Genomic DNA, 19,688 nt, shown 5'->3' with positions numbered 1-19,688 from the left:
GGATCGAGCCTGCGTCCCTGGCACTGGAAGCGCACAGTCTTAACCGCTGGACCCCCAGGGAAGTCCTCATTCTATTTTTATATCAAGTTCTATCTCAGGAATACAGGAGTCCTAAGACGAAGATCTACCACCTCAATCGTGAGCTACAGAACATCTGTGCTAAGTGGGAGACAATCTCTGGTTCAACCACCCTCTACTCACAGAGGAAACAGGTACGGGAAGGGAGTCCATGGGGAAGCCCCTGACTCTCCACCCTGACCCAATTCCCCAAAGTGTGAAACAGATCTCTTTGAGAAGCCACCCCATGGACATTTTATACATACTGGTTATGCAGCTTAATGTGTATTTTATTTTATTTTGGCTGCACCGCTAGGCATGCAGGATCTTAGTTCCCCAACCAGGGATCGAACCCGTGCCCCCTGCAGTGGAAGCGTGGAGTCTTAACCACTGGACTGTCAGGGAACTCCCTTAATGTGTATTTTATTTTACATTTTTAAAATGTTTATTTATTTATCTTTGGCTGAGTTGGGTCTTCGTTGCTGTGCATGGGATTTCTCTAGCTGCAGTGAGCAGCGTCTACTCTTCGTTGTGGTGCGTGGGCTTCTCATTGTGGTGGCTTCTCTTGTTGCAGAGCACGGGCTCTAGGCATGTGGGCTTCACTAGTTGTGGCACGCGGGCTCAGTAGTTGTGGCACACGGGCCCAGTTGCTCCGCGGGCATGTGGGATCTTCCCAGACCAGGGCTCGAACCTGTGTCCCCCGCATTGGCAGGCGGATTCTAAACCACTGTGCCACCAGGGAAGCCCCAATGTGTATTTTTAAATAATGTGTATTTTACAATTAGGACACCAAACTTGTAACTTCACAAATACTAATGGTCAGAATGAGGTGAAATTATAAAAGGTGGATTTCAAGTTGATTTAAAATATTAGGTGGTGATGGTTGTATAACACCGAATGTACTAAATGTCACTGAACTGTTTACTTAAAAATGGTTAAAATAGAAAATTGCTATATTTATTTTTACCACAATGCAAAAAAAATAAACACGAGGTAAAGAACAGCTTCGGTGGCAACAGATCTAGGAAAGAACTGTGTGGCAGGAGTGACGTTTAAGAAGCACTCCAGTCCTCACGGGAAGTGGCACCTTGCAGGAGCACTATAACAACTTGGAGCACTGAGTTACCCCTTTAGCACCGAGACAGTCACTCTGAGGACAAAGCTGAAACGATGCACCACCGAGGGAGCCACAGAGTTGTAGGCTCCCTTCCCTAGAGCCTAGAGGACAGCATGCAAACCGTGTGTGATGAGACTGTGTAGGTTAACTAAAGCACACTGATTTGCTTTTACGGAGTTACTTCTCCTTGGGAGTAGCTAAGAGAAAGGGCTTGGAAGTCAGGCAGACCTGGTTTGACTCTCAGTGCACACCACTTTCCAGGAGCAACCCAATTTCTTTTTAGTTTGATCCCAGTCTTATTTTTAAAATGTGTGTAGGAAAAAGACTTAATGAAATCTAATAGTAACTTTGGACACAGGGGAACAAGGTCGTGAGGGAAGGAGGTCTTGGTGTGCTGCCGTCATTTCTTCTGTCTTCAGTCTCTGCGCCTGGGATAGAGCATCTGGAGGTTCACAACCTCTGTGGTCCGTAGGAGCCACTAAGAGGAGAGTCCAGGGAAGAATTTGCCATTTTCAGTGGAAGACAAGTGGCGGTTACTGGCTATGATGATTTTGTACTTTGGATCTCGATTTACTGCCCCTTTCTTTATAGTAAGACACCAACTGCTTAAAAAATAATCCATGAGGGAATTCCCTGGCAGTCCAGTGGTTAGGACTCCGCGCTTTCACTGCCGAGGGCCTGGGGCTCAATCCCTGGTGCGGGGACTAAGATCCCACAAGCCCTTGGGTGGGGGGGGTGGGGATGGGGGGCGGGGAATCCATGAGACAGATATGAAGAGGAGCATTTTAAGAGGTGCACTCTCTTTGAAAAAAGGATCAAACTGTTGAACTCAACATACTAGATACGTTTGTAAATAAACTTATGGCATAAAAAAACAGTAACTTTAGTTATTTTTTTGGGGGGGATTGTTTTTTAAACAACCCGATTTTTTTTTTCAAATAAAGTATTTTTATTATTTTTATTTATTTGGCCATGCCATGCAGCATGCAGGTTATTATCTGAGTTCCCTGACCAGAGGGGTCAAACCGTACCCCCTGCAGTGGAAGCACGGAGTCTTAACCACTGGACCACCACGGGATTCCACAACCCAATTTCTTTTAACCTCAGTTTGCTCATCTGCTAAATGGGGATGAAAACCGTAGCTCCCTCCCAGGGGCGTTATAAAGACTAGAGCATATAATGTGTATCGAGTGTTTCCCACAGCACTAGGATGGTGGTGAACAGTCAATGAACATTAGCTAGGACAATTACTGCATAAACATTTCATGGGCTAGTACCCAGTACAACCCCCACTGGGAAATGCTACTCCAGACACACCCCACACAGAGCGACTCTGATGAGAAGGTTGAGGCCTGGCCCACCCACAGGCCATTGCTGGTTGCATGCCCCTAGACAGGCACCAGCTTCACAAAGACTCGCCTCCCGGAGGATGAGGATGGCAGTGGCAGGTAAGGAGCAGACAAACTTATAATTCAGCCAGAGGGCCTGGGACTCCTGGCCCAGGGGCTGACTGAATCTGCAGTTCACAGAGGTTTGAGGAGGCCCAAGTATGGGCCTCACTCAGAGAGTGACCTAGAATTACTGAGTTGTAAACCCAAGAAATCTTAGAAATGCCCTTCTGTGACCCTGTTCTGAGGTCCAAATGAGGGGAAAGGAGCTGCAGCACTTTGGTCTGGAGTCCTGAAGACCTAGAGAGGAAGAGCCCCAAGCTCTGGGCCTCAGTGCTCGCTGGCTGCCTCCCCAGGTGCAGGAACTCCACAGCAGGAAGGGACGTGCACTCACAGGTCTGGGCTAGCTCTGCAAGGTGGCAGCCACTACTGGCAGCAGAAGCACAAAAATGAAGGCTGCCAAAAAACTTTAAAGCGCCTCCCTATTAGCGGGGATGCTGAGAAGAATGCAGGATGATAGAGAAGGCAGTTTTCTGGAAGAAATTCTCTTTCGGGAGCCTGGGGTGGCCCCACTGCATGTTAACAGGTAATTCCGGAGTGCCCACCCCTTCCTCAGGCGTGCCGCCGACTCCTCCAGCCCCCGGCTGCCACCTACCCCAACAATCAGTAACTCTGAAGACAACGTCAGTTCTTCTCAAACAGTTTAATAGCAAATAAACAAAGGAAGGTACCACACTTGGCAGATACAAAATGACTTTTTGTCCGTGTGTCTGTGCAATTAAAACAGATTTAGGTTCCCCATTGGGACAAAAGGAAAAACACACAGAAAAGGAAGGAGATTCCTTTTAGACACATACTCCCTTGCTCGAAACTGGTAACAATTTTTTTTCTTTTTTAATCCACTACACAAACTCTGTGATCAGGTCAGAAAAGCGACAAGGGCTCTTCTTGCCTTTTTTTTAAAACCATTAAAGTAAAATTCATAATTTTCTACATAGTACAACACAAGTTCACACAAAAAAGACATTTTCTTTTGCAAATCAAAACAGGAAAGAAAGGAAAAGCTCAAACAAGGTAAAGAAAAAGCATTTCTACGGCTGAATCACGACTTTGAGTTGATTGAATCCCATTGTTGCTGCAGAACAGACTGTGCGTTTGGTCATAGTGGCAATTTTTTTCTCTTCACATTGTGAAATCACTTTACATTGTTTTCTAGTAGAAAAGGCAAAAAACTGTACAAAACCCCTAGTGTTAAATACAACGTTTGTACCAATAAAAAACTCACACAGGTTTGTCTCCAAAATGTAAAGTTTCTTTTTTTTTTTTCTTTTTAAATTATTCACAAAAAGCAGCTGGAAATCAGAAAGGCAGCTGCCGCTCCAGGGTCTCAAATCCATTAAAACCACCACAGAACAATTAAAACAATCAGAGAGAAAAGGAAAAGGAAACAACGTCCAACGTTTGGCATTTGGTTTTATCCACAGGTTTTCCCAGAGCTCCTCTTGGAATTGAAAGCAAAATATATTGGCAAACATGGGTTCTGAATACACAGGAAGGGGAGCCTCAGCGCCTTCTGCCAAGAGAGGCAGCTCTGTGCAGTCAGACTGTGGGGTGCACGGCAGTCTCGCTCAGGCTGGGGTTCCTGGCCTCTTTCCATCCAATCACCCCTTCGAAGAAATTAAGCAGCCTACCATACACTGGGTCTCCACCTGGCCGCCCTTCCCTTCTAGTAAGAGTGGCTTCAAGCATAATTAATACTAGGCAACCTGCCAGGTCCCAGAGCAGAAACTCTGCCGAGATCCCTTCCTTTATCAACTCCAGCATGGATGATGCTAACAGTGCTTCTACCTTCCCACCCCCCTCCCCCCAGTCCCTTGGCTACCCCTCTCCATCCTTCCCTGGAAATCCTACTTCGCAGCTCTCTCACCCACCAGCAGCTTAGGCCTGGGTGGGATCTATCCCAAACTCCTCCCTCTGCAACCTCGTACCTCCACAGATCCATCATGTGACCTCTCATCTCCTCTGACCTCTCCCTCTGCCCTTCACATTCTTACTCAAGTCCCTAAGACCCTGAGGCTGGATGGTGCCACAAGAGAGGAGGGCAAGTTCCCCTCGGGGAACCAAGGAACTGGCTTGCCTGGCACCCAGGGACAGTAGCTATTTGGCTCTTCACCCAATTAAAAAAAAACAAAACAAAACAAAAACAAAAACAAAACCAAACCCGCCCTAACCCCCACCCCACTAGCTGAGCAAGAGCCGAGCTGCAGTGAGGAGCCAGTGTGGGGTGGCTGGTGCCCAGGGCTGTAAACAGTGTGAAGACTGTAGTATTGTGCTTGTCACCTAGGAGAAGCGCTGCAGATGTACTGCCACTTCGGGCGCAGACGGCCTCCTGCTAGTGGCTAAGAGCGCACTCCTTCTTCGGCGCTGAGGGTGCTTACTAGCCTCTCGCCCACCCACAGCCGCCTTCTGAGTTCTACCTCTGCCCCTGTGCCTCTCTGGACCCCCTTCCCACCCGCCTCTGAGCAGAGCAACCGGCCTCCTGAAGGCCCCGCCGAGACCCGGAGGCCATATGAGGTGACAGTCTAAGTGCACAGGCAAACGCTCTAAGGGCAATAGAGGAGAAAGTTGCCACTTCAAAATAAAAATAATACAATCTTGGAAAAAAAAAATTAACCCCACATCAATTTAAAACAGCTTCTTTGAAACCCTTTTAAATCGGTCAGTTTCTGCACAAACTATAGAAAACAGAGAAGTGAAGGTGATATATACGAAGGTGTGAAGAAACAGCAGGAAACATGCAAAACTTGTTTTTTCTGGGCATAATCTTAGTAGGAAAGGAAAAAATTCAAAACAAAAACACAAAAACAATACAAAAACAAAAAAATCAAAGCATCACATTTTGCTGTGGAGACTGTGGGAAGAAGCATGGAGGTGGGCACAGCAGGGCTGAGGGGAAGGGGCCAGAGGGCTCTGCAGACTCCCCGCAGGGTTGCTCCAGGGAAGAACCACACAAGAAAAAGGGCTGGCTGAGGCCCAAACTGCAGCCGGTGGTCAAAAAGGAAAAAGAGTTCAGGTGTTTTCTGCAGTTGAGAACTCAGAAAAACAAAAATGGGAACACATGCGGTCTCCTCAAGCCCCACAAACTATATCAGCAAAATGTGCTCAGGAGCCTCAAAGGTTTTAGTGACATCTTTTATTTCATTGTTTACTTCAAAGTTGTCTTTAAAACTAAGCACACAGAGAAACAAAGCCTAGAAACAGACTGGCTGTGTGTTCACAGAAATACAAACACCACGCGGTATGTGCTAGTAGGGCTGCTCTGAAGACAATTACAAAGAATTGGAATCACAAAATCAAGTGGTTATCTTATGAAGTTCTAGAAAAATAGATTTTTTTATATTCAAATGCAAGTTTAAATATTTCCCCTTCAGCAGTCGTTCTAGCAAAACCAATTTGGCAGCACAAAAGAAAAAAAAAAGGAAAGAAAAAAGAAAAAACAAAGAAAGAAACAAACATAATAAAAATACACGTCAGCATCAAAGGTCAACACAAGGTCAAAGGTGAGAGTTCAAGCATCAGAGAAGCTGAAGAGACAGGGATTTGGACGATGTACTTGACGCCACATCGACATGCTTTAGGCACAACGATGAACAAACGGCAGGAATCTAGAAAAAAAAACAAACCAGAAAGAGGGAGACCCACTGAGTTACACAGAGCAATACATCCAAACGAAGAGAGAGAGAACAGGAACACTCACTGTTGTACAGCCCTGAAATGAGGAGGCGGGCGGGGCAGGGGCTGGGCAATGACAGGGAACTTTTGCACATGCTAACAATGGACACAGGGAAAAGTCAAAAAAGGACATGGAGGACACCAAGAAAACATCCAACTGCCAGAGATAGAGGGAACCTAAGGCTTGGATTTCCCCAGAAGTGCCCAAACACATCCGAAAAGGTCTCTCCGGTGGAGCAGAGCCTCAGCCTCTCCCTCAACCCCTGGTCAAGACTCAGGGAGAAAGTCAAAGCTGCAGGCTGGGGTGGGGAGAATTCTTTAGGGAAGAGGGCCAGGATTTCTCCTCAATCCTATGCGGATGGCCCTTTGTTCCCGGAAATCCAAGCTCTTAGCTTCCACGCAGGCCCTGGCCACTCATGTTGGACCCAGGAGACAGTGTCTGGCTGCATTCAAGGCAAATCACTTTCATGATGAAACCCAAGTAAGAAACAGAACTACAGCAGAAAACACACTTATACACATGAGACCCCCACACAACAGAAAAGGGCTGCTTAAGACTTGACTGCGAGTCTCCACTCTCCGAGCTGACGCTTTCACACCATGAGACTTGTAGAGAAGCAGCTTCTTCACAAAACCATCTTTGGCCTAGGGAGAGAACTGTGCTCAAGGGCAGCACTGCTGTGGGAATTCGCTGGGCGGGGGACAAGAGAACAGAGGGAAGTGCCTGGGCTCACCAGCTGGCCGCTGTGGCAGCCCAGGGCCCTGCTGAGGTGCACGCTTCTTTTAGAAACAAGAACCCACAAGCAGGTATGAAACCTCAGAGTGTGGTATCAAAGTGGGCTGATTACGCCTTTACCTTTCATGTCAATAGGGAAGGGGTTTCATAAGGTCCCGGAGCCCAGGGCAAATCTGTGTACAAATAATAGTGAACTGGGGGAGGAGGGAGAGAAAGGGAAGAAAGTGGGAAGAAGAGTGGAGTTCTGGGCTTTGGAAAACCCCACAGTGGCCAAGGAGGAAGACAGAACAGGTTAGCGATCACAGCACCGGCAGCACCCTGGGGAGCACAGCTCTCTCCTCCGCCAATTCACAGCATTAACTCCTTCCCCCTCTGGCAGATTAGCTGGGCTGCAAACGGCCACAGAAAGTCAGTAGTTTCAATCATACACAGCACCCTGTGTGTACAACAATCACATTCTGGATTCTACAAAATCCTGGCCTTTTCCAGAGATATAATTTAGGTAATAAATATTCTCCACCCCGGAGCTGTATAAAACTTCTATAAAAATAGAAACGACATTCTTGGTTCCAGCTGGTTGGGATTCAGAACAGCGCCTCCCCAACCTAGCATTTTTTTCTTTTTTTGTTGTCTTTTTTCTTTTTTATTTTTATTTTTTGCATTTATTTAAAAAATCCCATCATGACCCTGGAAGCCTTTGGAACAGTTTTATCCTTGAAACACAGGACACATTTCTCCCAGTGCGTGGAATTCAAGTTTACGTGGTTCAGCTTAAGAAGTACGTTTCATGTTTCTTAGAGGACAACAGACCCAAGTTATCACTATGAGAAGGGAACAGCTGTCCCAGCTTCAATGGGATAATCCAACACCACCAACTACCTGCACAACAGCAAGACAGTCAATCCTTGTCTGTGGCCCAAATGGACAGCATGACAAGGAGAGAGCCCCCATCTGACTTAATAGCAAACCAACCCCTTTAATCTCACCTCTGCTGCTAGGGGTCAGGACTGATGTTTGTGAGGTTTAAGATCCCAGGGACCCAGCCCCTGGCCTTGGCTAAAGATCGTATATTAACAGGGACACCTCTGCCCAGGTACACATTCCCAACAGCGTGTCCCTTCTGGTTCTCCACCCCTGCAGCATTTCTGGGAGCAGAGGCAGAGCCCAGAGGCTGTGTGGGTCACAGGCAAGGGCTGCAGTGAGACCTGTGGGAGGCAGCAGGGAGCTAACTGTAAGCACGAGGACAAAAACGAACACGGTGATGCTGAGGTAAATGAACACTAAATCCATATGGAGGCTGTAAACGTCCTGTTGTCTGCTCTGTCGCCAAGAGCAGAAGATGGGGCTGGAGCGGGCAGAAGAGGGGCCTGCCTCCGTTTTGACACTACATCTGGGACATCTCAACCAAGGAGGCAAACATGGATTTCTTAATCCTTTTAAGCACTGAGTGCTGGCCACTGGCAAACGCAGCACTGGCTTAAAGGGACCTTATGATTCAGGTACACCAAGAAGCAGGCTCCTCCTCCCCCAGCTTGATGGCTTTTGATCACTCTGCTCAGGAGAGGTGCTCCCTTCAACTAGATGCTGTAAGCCCTTCTTGGATCTACCCTCGTGAGAAACCCGTGGCTGGGGATGGAAGAGACATTCCTCGCTGTGGTCAACTATAAAGAAGAGACCAGACAGTGCCTTCCCCAGAGGCCTTCTTTAAATGGACCTGGTAGAAATGGCCACGGTCTAATAGTTTGGTGTTGAAATAAACTAAAAACAATCTCTTTGACCGGCTGCTGCTTCCTAACAGCCACCAGGCAGGAGGGCAGGGCCAATCCAACACCAATGGCTGGCTGGGAAAGCTGGTAATGGGTGATATATCCCTGCTTTTTGCATATGTCAGGCTAATTTAACAGGTGCTTTATTTCCAGAGAATTGTTAGCCCCTTCTTAGGAAAGAGGGGCAGAAATCCCAGACAAGAATCTAAAAAATAGGTGGCAAGAACTCAGTATTTCCACAGAAGGCAGCTATGGAGGAGTTTTAGCCTCCAGCTCCCGGGGCTGCTGGGTGTCAAGTCACTCTCACTCTCCAAAGCCAACCCCACCTCCTCCACCCCCCAAAAGCTCTTGGATGTCAGTTCTCATTTCACCCACTCTCGTGCTCAGGAAGATTCTGGGGGTCAATTTTTTGTTTCACTCAGTCCTCTCTCTTCGGGTAGTTTGGGGCAAATTCTGATCTTCTTTTTTAATGTTTCTCCATTCCCCCTCCTCCCCCAGGGCAGTTTGATGTTGGTCCTTCTCAACACACTGGTTACAAACACAGCAAACTTTTAAATAAAGAAAAAAAACTCAGGATATGGCACCTAAACTCCAAAGTAAAACACTGGAAACCAAAGCACAAACTTGTCCTCTGTACGAAGCGAAATTCCCACAGAAGGCAGTAGCCGAGTCTTCAGGGCAAGCTGTGCCTGCGAGAGTGGCAGGGATCAGGGTCCAGGGCTGTCAACACACAGCCTTAGGGCTTCGAATCATTAAGGGTGCTCCTCCCCCACTTACCAGAAGACCCTCTCACTCCAGTCTCAGAGGGGAGCACGCTCAGTAGGGCTTGCTGTCATTCTTCGAACGTTTGAGCTGCACTTTAAGCCGCTTCATGCCAATCTGAAAGCCGTTCATGGACTGGATGGCAGCTTGAGCCGAAACAGGATTGTCGTAACTTACAAAACCTGTGTGTCCAAGCAGAAACCTAGGTGAGGGGCATAACGAGGCAGGAAGATTCTCAATCTTCCTTATGCAAGAGATACCTTAGGAGCTTACTCTCAAATCCCAATTTTTCTCAGCAGGAACAAGAATTCTTGAAATTATATCACATGAAATAAATCAGGTTCCTAACAGCAGCAGTTGACATCTACACAGTACCTTAAAGATTTTTGGCCAAGCCATTTTCCATACATTATTTTTACCTCTGGAGTGACAGTGTGGGTACAAATCATCATTCCCACTACAGAAATGAAAACACTGAGGCTCAAAACGAGGCAATGTAACCTGCCAGAGGCTAAGTTAAACTACAAACTCAAACGCAGCTCTCCTGCTATCAGCCCCTTCTCCCCCTTTCTCTGCTCTCAGCCCCTCCTCCCCCTTTCTAACTGGTGAACGTGCTTAACTCTCCCGACACCAGAAGAAACACCAACGTACCAAAGCACTTGCTCAGGTTTGTCTGCTTGTCTATGAAAACCTTGGCAGACACGACATTCCCAAAGGGCATGAACATCTGCAGCAGGTCCTGGTCTCCAAACTCCTGGGGCAGGTGGTAGATGAACAGATTGGCTCCTTCTGGACCTTCAAAATCCCCATTGATTGAACAGGTCAGTGTCAAGCACACTCATCCCCTGCACCGACTCTCATTTCCACCTGTGTTACAACTCGCAGCATCCCAACCAACAGAAATTCACCTGGAGAACTAAACAGATTCTCTAAATACAAGGCAGGGGGCTGAAGGGTGATCGCTGAAAGAGGTTCCTGCCCTCTTTCCCGTTCACCATTCTCAATCTCTGTCTCATTGACAAAGGTCAGAATTCGACCTTGTGGGAGGATGGTGTGCTGGGACAGTAAGTAGGCAGATTTGCGTGTGGTGCAATAAAACCAGAGACTACAGGGTTGTAGAGGAACAACAGAAAAGGAGGTAGAGATTATAAATAAAACAGGTTTCAAAATTGTGCCTAGAAACAATAGGGACAGCAAAGAGATTGGTAATTGCCAGAGGCAGGTGGGGCAGGGACCTACTATAAAGAGACATGAGGGAATTTCTAGGGGTGATAGAAATGTTCTACATCTGTGGCAGCAGTTACGTGACTACGTGTGTTCGTCAGAGCTCACAGAGCTATATTCCCAAAAGGGTGAATTTTACCTTATGTAAATTGTGCCTCAGTAAAAACATATTTTTAAAATGTGCCTATGATAAACAACTAAGCTCAAAACTAGAATATGCTTTCCTCTTCAACCATTTACACTCACTGATTTCCTGGCCAAAGAAGAGGTGTTTTCTTTAAAAATTTTTATTGGAGTATAGTTGATTTACAATGTTGTGTTAGTTTCTGCTGTACAGCAAAGTGAATCAGTTATATATATATATACACACATATATCTGCTCTTTTTTAGATTCTTTTCCCATTAGGTCATTCGAGTACTGAGTAGAGTTCCCTGTGCTGTACAGTAGGTCCTTATTAGTTATCAATTTTATATATAGTATGTATATGTCAATCACAATCTCCCAAATTATCCCTCCCCACCCCCTTTCCCCCTGGTAACCATAAAGTTTGTTTTCTACATCTATGACTCTTTCTGTTTTGTAAATAAGTTCATTTGTACCATTTTTTTAGATTCCACATATAAGTGATATCATATGATACTTGTCTTTCTCTGCCTCACTTACTTCACTTAGCATGATAATCTCTAGATCCATCCATGTTGCTACAAATGGCATTATTTCATTTCTTATGGCTGAGTAATATCCCATTGTATATATGCAGCACATCTTCAAAACAGAGTTTTATTACAATCGCAGTCCAGCCAGTCTCCAGCCACCCTGGCCTCCCTGCTGTTGTCAAACACATACAGAACCCTGCTGCCTCAGGGTCTCTGCACTTGCTGTTCCTCTGCCCCATTACTCTTCTTCCTCTAGATATATGCATGGCTTCCTTCCTTCCTTCAGGTCTTTACTTAAACATCAACTTAGAGAGACCTCCTTCTCTCTATAAAATGCTATCTTTCTGGCACTCTCTATTCCTCCTTCCTGCTGCTCATCATTCTTCAGAGCACCATTTGGAACACCTCATGCTTCTGTTTACTGTCTATCTCCAGAGTTCCATCAGTTCCCCCACTACCACATCCTAGGGCACATAAATGTCCAATTCAGAGCCGGTAAGGATGCACTGCACCAAGGCTCCTTGCTGCTAAAGCAAGAGAGGATACTTGTCTATTTCCTACATTAGTGCTTAAATCTTGCCAGCTCCTGGTTAAGGAAACCCAGTCATATATGAGCACAGAGATGCTGGCAGCACCTTCTATTCATACAAACCACTTTCAGGCCTCTTTCTGCTTAAAAAGCCTCTCCTGAATTAATACCATTTATGTCAAGGCACATACTTCCCACTCCATACTTCCCACTCCATCAACTCTTCCTGTCTCATCACCCTTCAGTTTGTCCTCAATTAGGAAAAGCATAGATCAGAAAGTGAGGAAAATGCCAAATGACAGAGCTATAAGGGACACCTAGACAGAAGATAACCTCTGACAGATTTATAATCCACAGAGAAGACTTCCTAACAAAAACAGACTGCCAGTGCTCGCTTCGGCAATGCATATACTAAAACTGGAATGATAAAGAGAAGATTAGCATGGCCCCTGGGCAAGGATGGGACGCAAATTCGTGAAGTGTTCCATATTTTTGTGAAGTAAGCCGGAAAGAGAAATACAAATATCGTGTATCAACACATATATGTGGAATCTAGAAAAATGGTACAGATGAACCTATTTGCAAAGCAGAAATAGAGACAAAATGTAGAGAACAAATGTGAGGACACGGTGGGGAGGGGCGGCGCGGGGGTGTGGCATGAAATGGGAGATTTGATTGACATATGTACGCCGCTTGGTATGAAACAAGATAACTAGTGAGGACCTGCTGTACAGCACGGGGAACTCTACTTGGTGCTCTGTGGTGACCTGGATGGAAGGGAAATCCGCAAGGGAGGGGATATGTGTTTACATATGGCTGGTTCACTTTGCTGTGCAGCAGGAGCTAGCACAACATTGTAAAGCAACTATATCCCAGTAAAAAACAAAAACAAACAAAAAAACAGACTGCAGACTGCCAAATGGTGTCAGACACAATAAAGCCAATATGTTTCTTCATCTAAAAACTGCAGCCCCATCTCAGGAGAGAATACAGAGGTTCTGACCTGAGCCACATCCAGAAAGCAGATCACAGTTTCTCAGTCTACCCTTGACATTGCCAAAGAGAAGTGTTTAAAAAAAAAAAGAGAAGTGTTGGCCTGACCACCTACATGGCTCTCCGGGGCTTTGCCCTGCTTTTCAGTGCTGGTCAGGTGGAGCACCCACCCCTGTCCCTGACTCCAGTTTCCCTTGGCACTCACCTTCCTTCTGGCTTCCAGCAGCACCAATACTCTGCTGTGTCAACAAGTTCTGGTTGTACAGAGTGGGGAGCGCCGCTGCAGCATATTGCTGGATCCCCGAGTAGGCCTGCGTGAGGGCCTCCATGGTGCTCCCAGTGCCATTAGAAAGGCCACTGCTGCCCAGCCCACCATTTAAAGCAGCCATCCCTTGGTTGGGGGTGAGGGTGGGGGGAAGAACAGGATTAACAGATTGGAAAGACTCAAGCGATGCCAAAGACAAACTCCAAAGTACGCCCTTTCATCTCCTTAGCTTCTCCCTGAGGAGGAATATTCCTCTGACTGGTCAGATTTTAGGACACTCACCAGGCCTTGTAGCTAATGGGGACATTTAAAAATGCCACACCCAGGTGCAGCTCTCCCCATTATCTTCTTCCAATCTGTGCGAGAAGTGATACCACTTATACGACTTGCCCCATTTTTTTCCTTGGCTTTGCTGCCATTTTCTCACAAAGAGCTGGAATGTGGCAAAATAAGAGTCCCAAGACTGGGGACTAAAAGGGATACATATAGTCTATGACAAGATGTGGGCAAATCCTATCATCAAAATAGCTGCTAACATTTACTGAGCATGTACTAGTTGCCAGACACAGTACTAAGTAACGTGCTCAGCACTTTACCTATGTTCTCATTTAACTTAATAACCCTCAAAGTATTCTACTCCCACTTCACAGATGAGAAAATGATCTTAGAAAGGTGGTCTTAAGTTACAGGTAGTTAAGGGGCAGAGATGGGATTTAACTCAGGTCTGACTCAAACTCCCATGATCATTTCTAACTTCACTGGGCCACCCCAATCATTCATTCTAACGGCACCCCTACCAGAGTTGTTTAAAATGTGCTATCTGCACAAAGAATGGCTCGATGACATTCAGGGACTGGCCCTCACCTGCCAAAGAGCTGACGTTGAGGCCTGCTGTTGCTCCAGCTAGTGTCTGTAGAGCTCCAAGGGAGGCGATGGGATTGACAGAGCTGCTGCTGCTGGAGCTGGGTGAGGACCCTGCTGTCAGACATCCATGAGTTAAACTCAGACCAACACTTACCTTCTCAGGTCAACAGGAACCAAAGCACAAGTTATGTTACTCAAGTATTCTCTTTATAAAGAGGTTTTTCAGTTACTGATTTCCCCCCCCCAGCTATTGATTTTGATAACTGTCCCTGCAGGACATAGAAGCAAGTGATGATTACAACCGACTAAAAACTACGAGATTTCTCTTAAGTCAGAAGATGACATTTGAGGGCTTCCCTAGTGGTGCAGCGGTTAAGAATCCGCCTGCCAATTCAGGGGACATGGGTTTGAGCCCTGGTCTGGGAAGATCCCACATGCCGCGGAGCAACTAAGCCCGTGAGCCACAACTACTGAGCCTGTGCTCTAAAGCCCACGAGCCACAACTACTGAGCCCGCATGCCACAACTACTGAAGCCTGCGCACCTAGAGCCCGTGCTCCACAACAAGAGAAGCCACCTTAATGAGAGGCCTGTGCACCACAATGAAGAGTAGCCCCCGCTCACCGCAACTAGAGAAAGCTGGAGTGCAGCAACAAAGACCCAACACAGCCAAAAATAAGTAAATTAATTAAAAAAAAAAAATGACATTTGAAAATTTACTGTTCATGATCTGACCCCTTTGGAAATGGGTGTTAACTACTCTCCAGAATGACATACTCCTCTCTTGGGATTCTGCCCAAGGCACACAAGGGCACAGTGGCCCTATTATACATGCTTACCTGAACTGGTGAGTACGCTGAGGGGACTGCTGGATGTAGTGAGAGCATTGGTACCACTTGGTGTGTTCTGAGCTGCACTAGCTGCAGCAGCTAGTGCAGCCAAATTCTGTAACTGCATTGCATTTAACCCTGCAACATCCAAAGCAAGAGATCAGCCAACAGATAAGGGTGCCTCATATCCACTCCAGCAATGACCGTGCACACTGGCAGAAGGCTGGTCCCAAAGAGGAACTGTTCTAGATACAGGCAATACTACAGAGCTCCAAAAAGATTCAGATCTCACTCAACTCATTCAGAAACTGAACATTTCCTCAGATAACAGATGTCTAATCCAATAGCATACCAGCCCAAATGGATGGGCAATTAGGAAACCAGAAAAGAGAGGTGGATTCTGTGTTCTACCATGGAGCCCGGTGTCTAAGAGAGCAATGCCAAACCCTGTGGAAGAGAACGAGTCTGCATCTGAGCCCCTCACTCACACTTTACAGGGGATCTGTTCTCTGCAATGGAGGTGAAAACGCAGAAAAGGTAGTAGAGATCCAGAAGGCAATGGAGGAGATGACAGGGGGATACACGTGAAAACAGCAATAGTAGAGAGAACAAAGAAAAAACCACCACCTGAATAGTAGATTAATTATCAGAAAAAGAAGAGAGAAAAAACACTGAGGAAAAGACTTCCAAGTAGAACCTAGGCAACACAGGTATAAGCAGAGCAAGAAATCTGAACTGCACTGACAATGTGTGGCAAACTTTTACTAGATAATGAAAGGCAGATGGGTGAGGGTGGAGAATTAATGAGAATAAAAAGGCTACAACACAGATTTACAATCTAGCAACTTTTTGAAAACACAGCAAACTTTAAGTCCCTGGGACAAAAATGAACCACTGCAGTTTTCCTAAGATCATCCCTTCCTCAGATGCACCTGCCTAGCCCTATCTCGCTGCAGCAGGGCAGAGGGAGGCAGCTCTGGAATGGTCCCCTCCCTGCTTCCTTAACTTTCCTGACAGCCCCTGCCTCAGGTTTGTCTGTGGAGTCTCCTTTTGTTATAAACTCAGGTATTTGGCAATTAAGTTTTCTGTGCATGTTAACACCAAAAAAGGTAATTCACCTAAGAAATAACATGTGTAAGACAGTAACTGCCTGGGTTCTAGCAGCTTCACGGAAAGCCATGCACATAGAAGCCATCTTAGACTTTTCCTCAGAGTCACTGAAAAAGTCACTTTATTGTGGAAATAAAGAATTCCTGCAATTTTCTCCTTATCAAAGTAGCTGCAGATAGTCTGCAGATGCTAACAGCTCTTTTCCATCTTCCTCCTTAATAGAGACTTAAGCGGGTAGGGAGCAGCAGACAACTGCAGAGCAATATGATATCAACAGCTAAAAGAGCCACCTTCTACAGACAAGGTAGTTGAATCCTAGGAGGTTCATCTTATGTCAGGTTTATGTAATGAGTGGGAAAAAAAATTTTTTCTGCACAAACGGTAGAAAACCCTCAGACTGTTGTCAGCCGGGTCTGCTGGCTTGGCTGCTGCTGCTCCTCCGCAGCAGTGAAACACTTACCTCCCATTGGGTGGAGGCTGCTCAGGGTGTTGAGGTTCCCAGAGGAGGCAGTCTGCTGAAGGAGCTGCAAATAAAGCTAGACATTACACCAAAAACAGAACAAGAGTGAGAGTGAGGGCTGGTTCTGCATCTGGGGTAACTCTACAGCACAGCAAAGCGAGAGTGCAGAGGCCCCCAGAGAAGAAAGTTGAAGACAAGAACCCAAGCCAACACAACAAAAACATAAGGCTTATGACAGCACAGGACAACACAACACAGCTAAAGCCCTGGCCCAGAAGACAGTTGTGTTTGTTGAGTACAAAGCCAAGCTCGAGTCCCTGGCAACAGAATGCAGCACAGCAGAGGACAGAGGTAGAGGAGAGAACTAAACTCAACTCAAGCAGCCATGTAGTCCACTTAGAGGAGTGTCTGCATATTAGTGACTGCCATTTCTAGTTCCTCTTCCAAATGCTCCTTTGTTAGGTCCACATATCTTATTTTGTAATTTGTTCCCACCTGGAGACCTAATTTCTGCTTCACACAACTATTTAAAATACCAAACCTGACCATTTCAGAGTATTTCTTGGAGTCATCCTTTACCGGCCACAATGAACCTGTGACTAGATCAATCTTGTCATAACTAGAATGCTACACATTCATCTAGCCTCATTCATCTCACTGTTGCAGATGACCAAGTGATTGCTGGATCAGTCCATATCCGTTCAGCGTACATTCTCTTTCAATGGTTGTTCCATAACAAATAAAACAAGAGGACCTGTCCATGAGCTTATGACCTCCATGACCTTACTCTGTACCTTAGCAAACTGCAACCCTCATCTAACCAACCTGCTGAAACCTTTTGTTCCATTCAAACCCAATCACTGTTCCTTATGAACAGATGGTATTCTGGTTTCTGGATTCTTTATTCAATCTGTTATTCATTCCCATAAACATCTGACCTGGTTCCTCTGTCATCAGGAATCTCTCTATTCCACAAGTGTTTCAGCAAGTCCACAAACCTCCAGAGGCAGAATGAAAAAGTGTCCATACACAGAATATTTACCAGCTTCTGAAAGGGGTCTGCTACCTCAAAGATTAAGAACTACCTGCTCTAGTTCTAAGTCCACATATTCCAGTACCTCATAATTAATGATGATGTACTATCACTTTCACAGTCCATTAGCACTCACATGTCTTCATTTCTGTCTTCTTAAATACTCTGGGCAACGAGTTCAGTCCCAACTGGTGGACTGTGCATATTGTACTTGGCACTTCACTTCCTCCCTAAATGAGAAGAGCTCTTAGGGCGGGGATCATGTCTAACTGAAACGAAGAGACCACAGCTCTCAACATACACCATCATGTGCTTGCTAGATGTGGCAATGACAACAAAATGGGGAGTCTTCCCTAGAAGAAGGCTCCAAAACTCTCCAAAAGCAAATGCACATCATGGAGATAATTTTCTAGGCATTATTTTGGCAGAAGACCGAAAATCTCTCTGAATTTTCTCAACTTACAAGCAATGTTCTAGCACCGAGAAACAATTTAATTTGTAGGAATATAACAACCATCTATACTTTTTGACTTCAGAGAATTACTAGTGAGGGTAAACTGGGATTTCTTCTAACATTTTAAAAACATGGAAACCAGAGGGAATCAAATTAGCCAAAACCTAGTACTGGGGGACAGAAAACATTGCCTTTCTTCTGTTTCCATATAAAATAATATTTTAAAGGATGAGGAGTGAATGACTATATTTCTATGTGTATATTTCTAACTATCCATACTAATCTAGTAGTTTCACCATTTATTTTCCTTCCTTGGTAACTTCACAGATGACTTGTTCTTTCTGATTCAAAGATGAGACAGTTTTAAGTGTCTTGTGCTATCTGCAATTCTTTTAAGGGTTAAAGCAGTGATAATCCCCCGTAATATACATTGCAGATCTACTAAATCTAACCAATTGGAGCCTGCCCGTCTTCTGGATTCGATGACTCAAACACAACAAGAGAGAAATCAAAGGAAACCTATTTACTATTTAGTGAATTCAAATATACACCTGTAATACTCATTTAATAATGTCCATGTTAATCTCTTGATCTCTCAGTCAGTGGAAACATTTACTATCATACTCTACAGGGAAGACTCAATAAGGATTTTAAGGATGCCCTCTACAATCTACTAGAAAGAGATACGGAGAAAGAATATTTGATAGCTAAGATTTCCTCAGGAATTTTTTTTCTTGGGGGCAGGAACATATGAGATGTTCCTAAATTTTTTTATTAGAAAATTAGGATTTCACTGTAATTTGAGCAGAAGCTCAAGATATAACCAAAGATGCGCGATGAGAGAGAGAGAGTGTGCATGCACACAAGACTAACGTGACAAAGAACATTTCACTGCCTGAATTTTTATGTAAAATTTTGATATGCTAAAAGTTGTGACTGCCATTATGTATGTTAGCTAGGGACAGCAGCAGAAGAAACAGCTGGGAGCTTGCACAGCCTGCAGAAAGCAAACCACAAAGACTCACTGCTAAATACTGGGGTCCAAGAGTATTTAGACCAGCAAGGTTTCCCCACACAGATGCTGCGCTGATCTGCTGCATCTGCTGCTGGAGCTGCTGGGCCATTCTCTTCTGCTCTTTGTCCTTCTGTGTATCAGCAAATTTTACCACCATGGGGGAAGAGCAGCCCTATGAAAACACCAAAATCAAAGGGTCAAAATCCTCATTCTGGGTGAAGGGAAAAATCCTCCTTTCTAGTGACGCACAGGCTGCATTCTAATTTCATTCACTGTCAAATGATTCTCTTCCTGATAGACACAAGTGGCAAGACATAATTCAGTTTAGTTCCAATATGCTAATTTTAAAGAAAGCACCAGTTTTTAATTTAAAGATGTCTGGCCTTCTTAACTTTTAGGGCAATCAAATGCTATACATGCTACTGGGCTTCGACTGTCAACTGTCCTACCGCTCTCAGTCCAAGGAACTTCCCCCTTTCATTCATCTGCCCCTACCTCCATGGTCTGTGCTTGGTGCATTGCCTTGATAGCTGTCTGTGCCATGGCTCTTGTTGTGAAGGTCACAAATGCACAACCTGGTAAGAGAAGAATCAATAACTCATCCATTCATTTGTTTAATTATTTATCTTACACTTACTGAGCACCTACTGTGTGCCCAAGTACCATGCTAGCAATACAGACATGGTTCCTGCCTTCA

The 19,688-nt window shown here is 45.4% G+C and overlaps 1 protein-coding gene, 1 non-coding gene and 1 pseudogene across 9 annotated transcripts in view; 2 read left to right on the top strand and 1 right to left on the bottom strand.

Annotated features, from left to right (window-relative positions):
* Positions 1-1,227: 1,227 nt before the first annotated feature.
* LOC132526176 (cytochrome c oxidase subunit 7C, mitochondrial-like) lies at positions 1,228-1,791 on the top strand (annotated as a pseudogene).
* Positions 1,792-3,250: 1,459 nt separating this feature from the next.
* Positions 3,251-19,688, bottom strand: part of CELF1 (CUGBP Elav-like family member 1) — a 71,876-nt gene continuing 55,438 nt past the window's right edge. For 5 of the 8 annotated variants that reach the window (XM_060159160.1, XM_060159159.1, XM_060159165.1 and 2 more), the window contains 9 exons: positions 19,487-19,566; positions 19,002-19,163; positions 16,490-16,565; positions 14,929-15,057; positions 14,091-14,204; positions 13,167-13,352; positions 10,210-10,353; positions 9,574-9,740; positions 3,251-6,227 (listed from right to left, as the gene is read on the bottom strand). In XM_060159160.1, the coding sequence (XP_060015143.1) occupies positions 9,613-9,740; positions 10,210-10,353; positions 13,167-13,352; positions 14,091-14,204; positions 14,929-15,057; positions 16,490-16,565; positions 19,002-19,163; positions 19,487-19,566 (1,019 nt within the window). In that variant the 3' untranslated portion in view covers positions 3,251-6,227; positions 9,574-9,612. The remainder of the gene's footprint in view (positions 6,228-9,573; positions 9,741-10,209; positions 10,354-13,166; positions 13,353-14,090; positions 14,205-14,928; positions 15,058-16,489; positions 16,566-19,001; positions 19,164-19,486; positions 19,567-19,688) is intronic. The other 3 variants (XM_060159161.1, XM_060159162.1, XM_060159163.1) reach the window with 3 other exon arrangements.
* LOC132526644 (U6 spliceosomal RNA) lies at positions 12,358-12,462 on the top strand. The gene has a single exon (XR_009542635.1). It is a non-coding gene; the product is annotated as a U6 spliceosomal RNA (small nuclear RNA).

This window comes from Lagenorhynchus albirostris, chromosome 9 (assembly GCF_949774975.1).
Source record: "Lagenorhynchus albirostris chromosome 9, mLagAlb1.1, whole genome shotgun sequence".
Lineage (NCBI taxonomy): Eukaryota > Metazoa > Chordata > Mammalia > Artiodactyla > Delphinidae > Lagenorhynchus > Lagenorhynchus albirostris.
The sequence above is the reverse complement of the archived record's forward strand: the minus strand, read 5'-3'. Positions and strand labels throughout refer to the sequence as shown.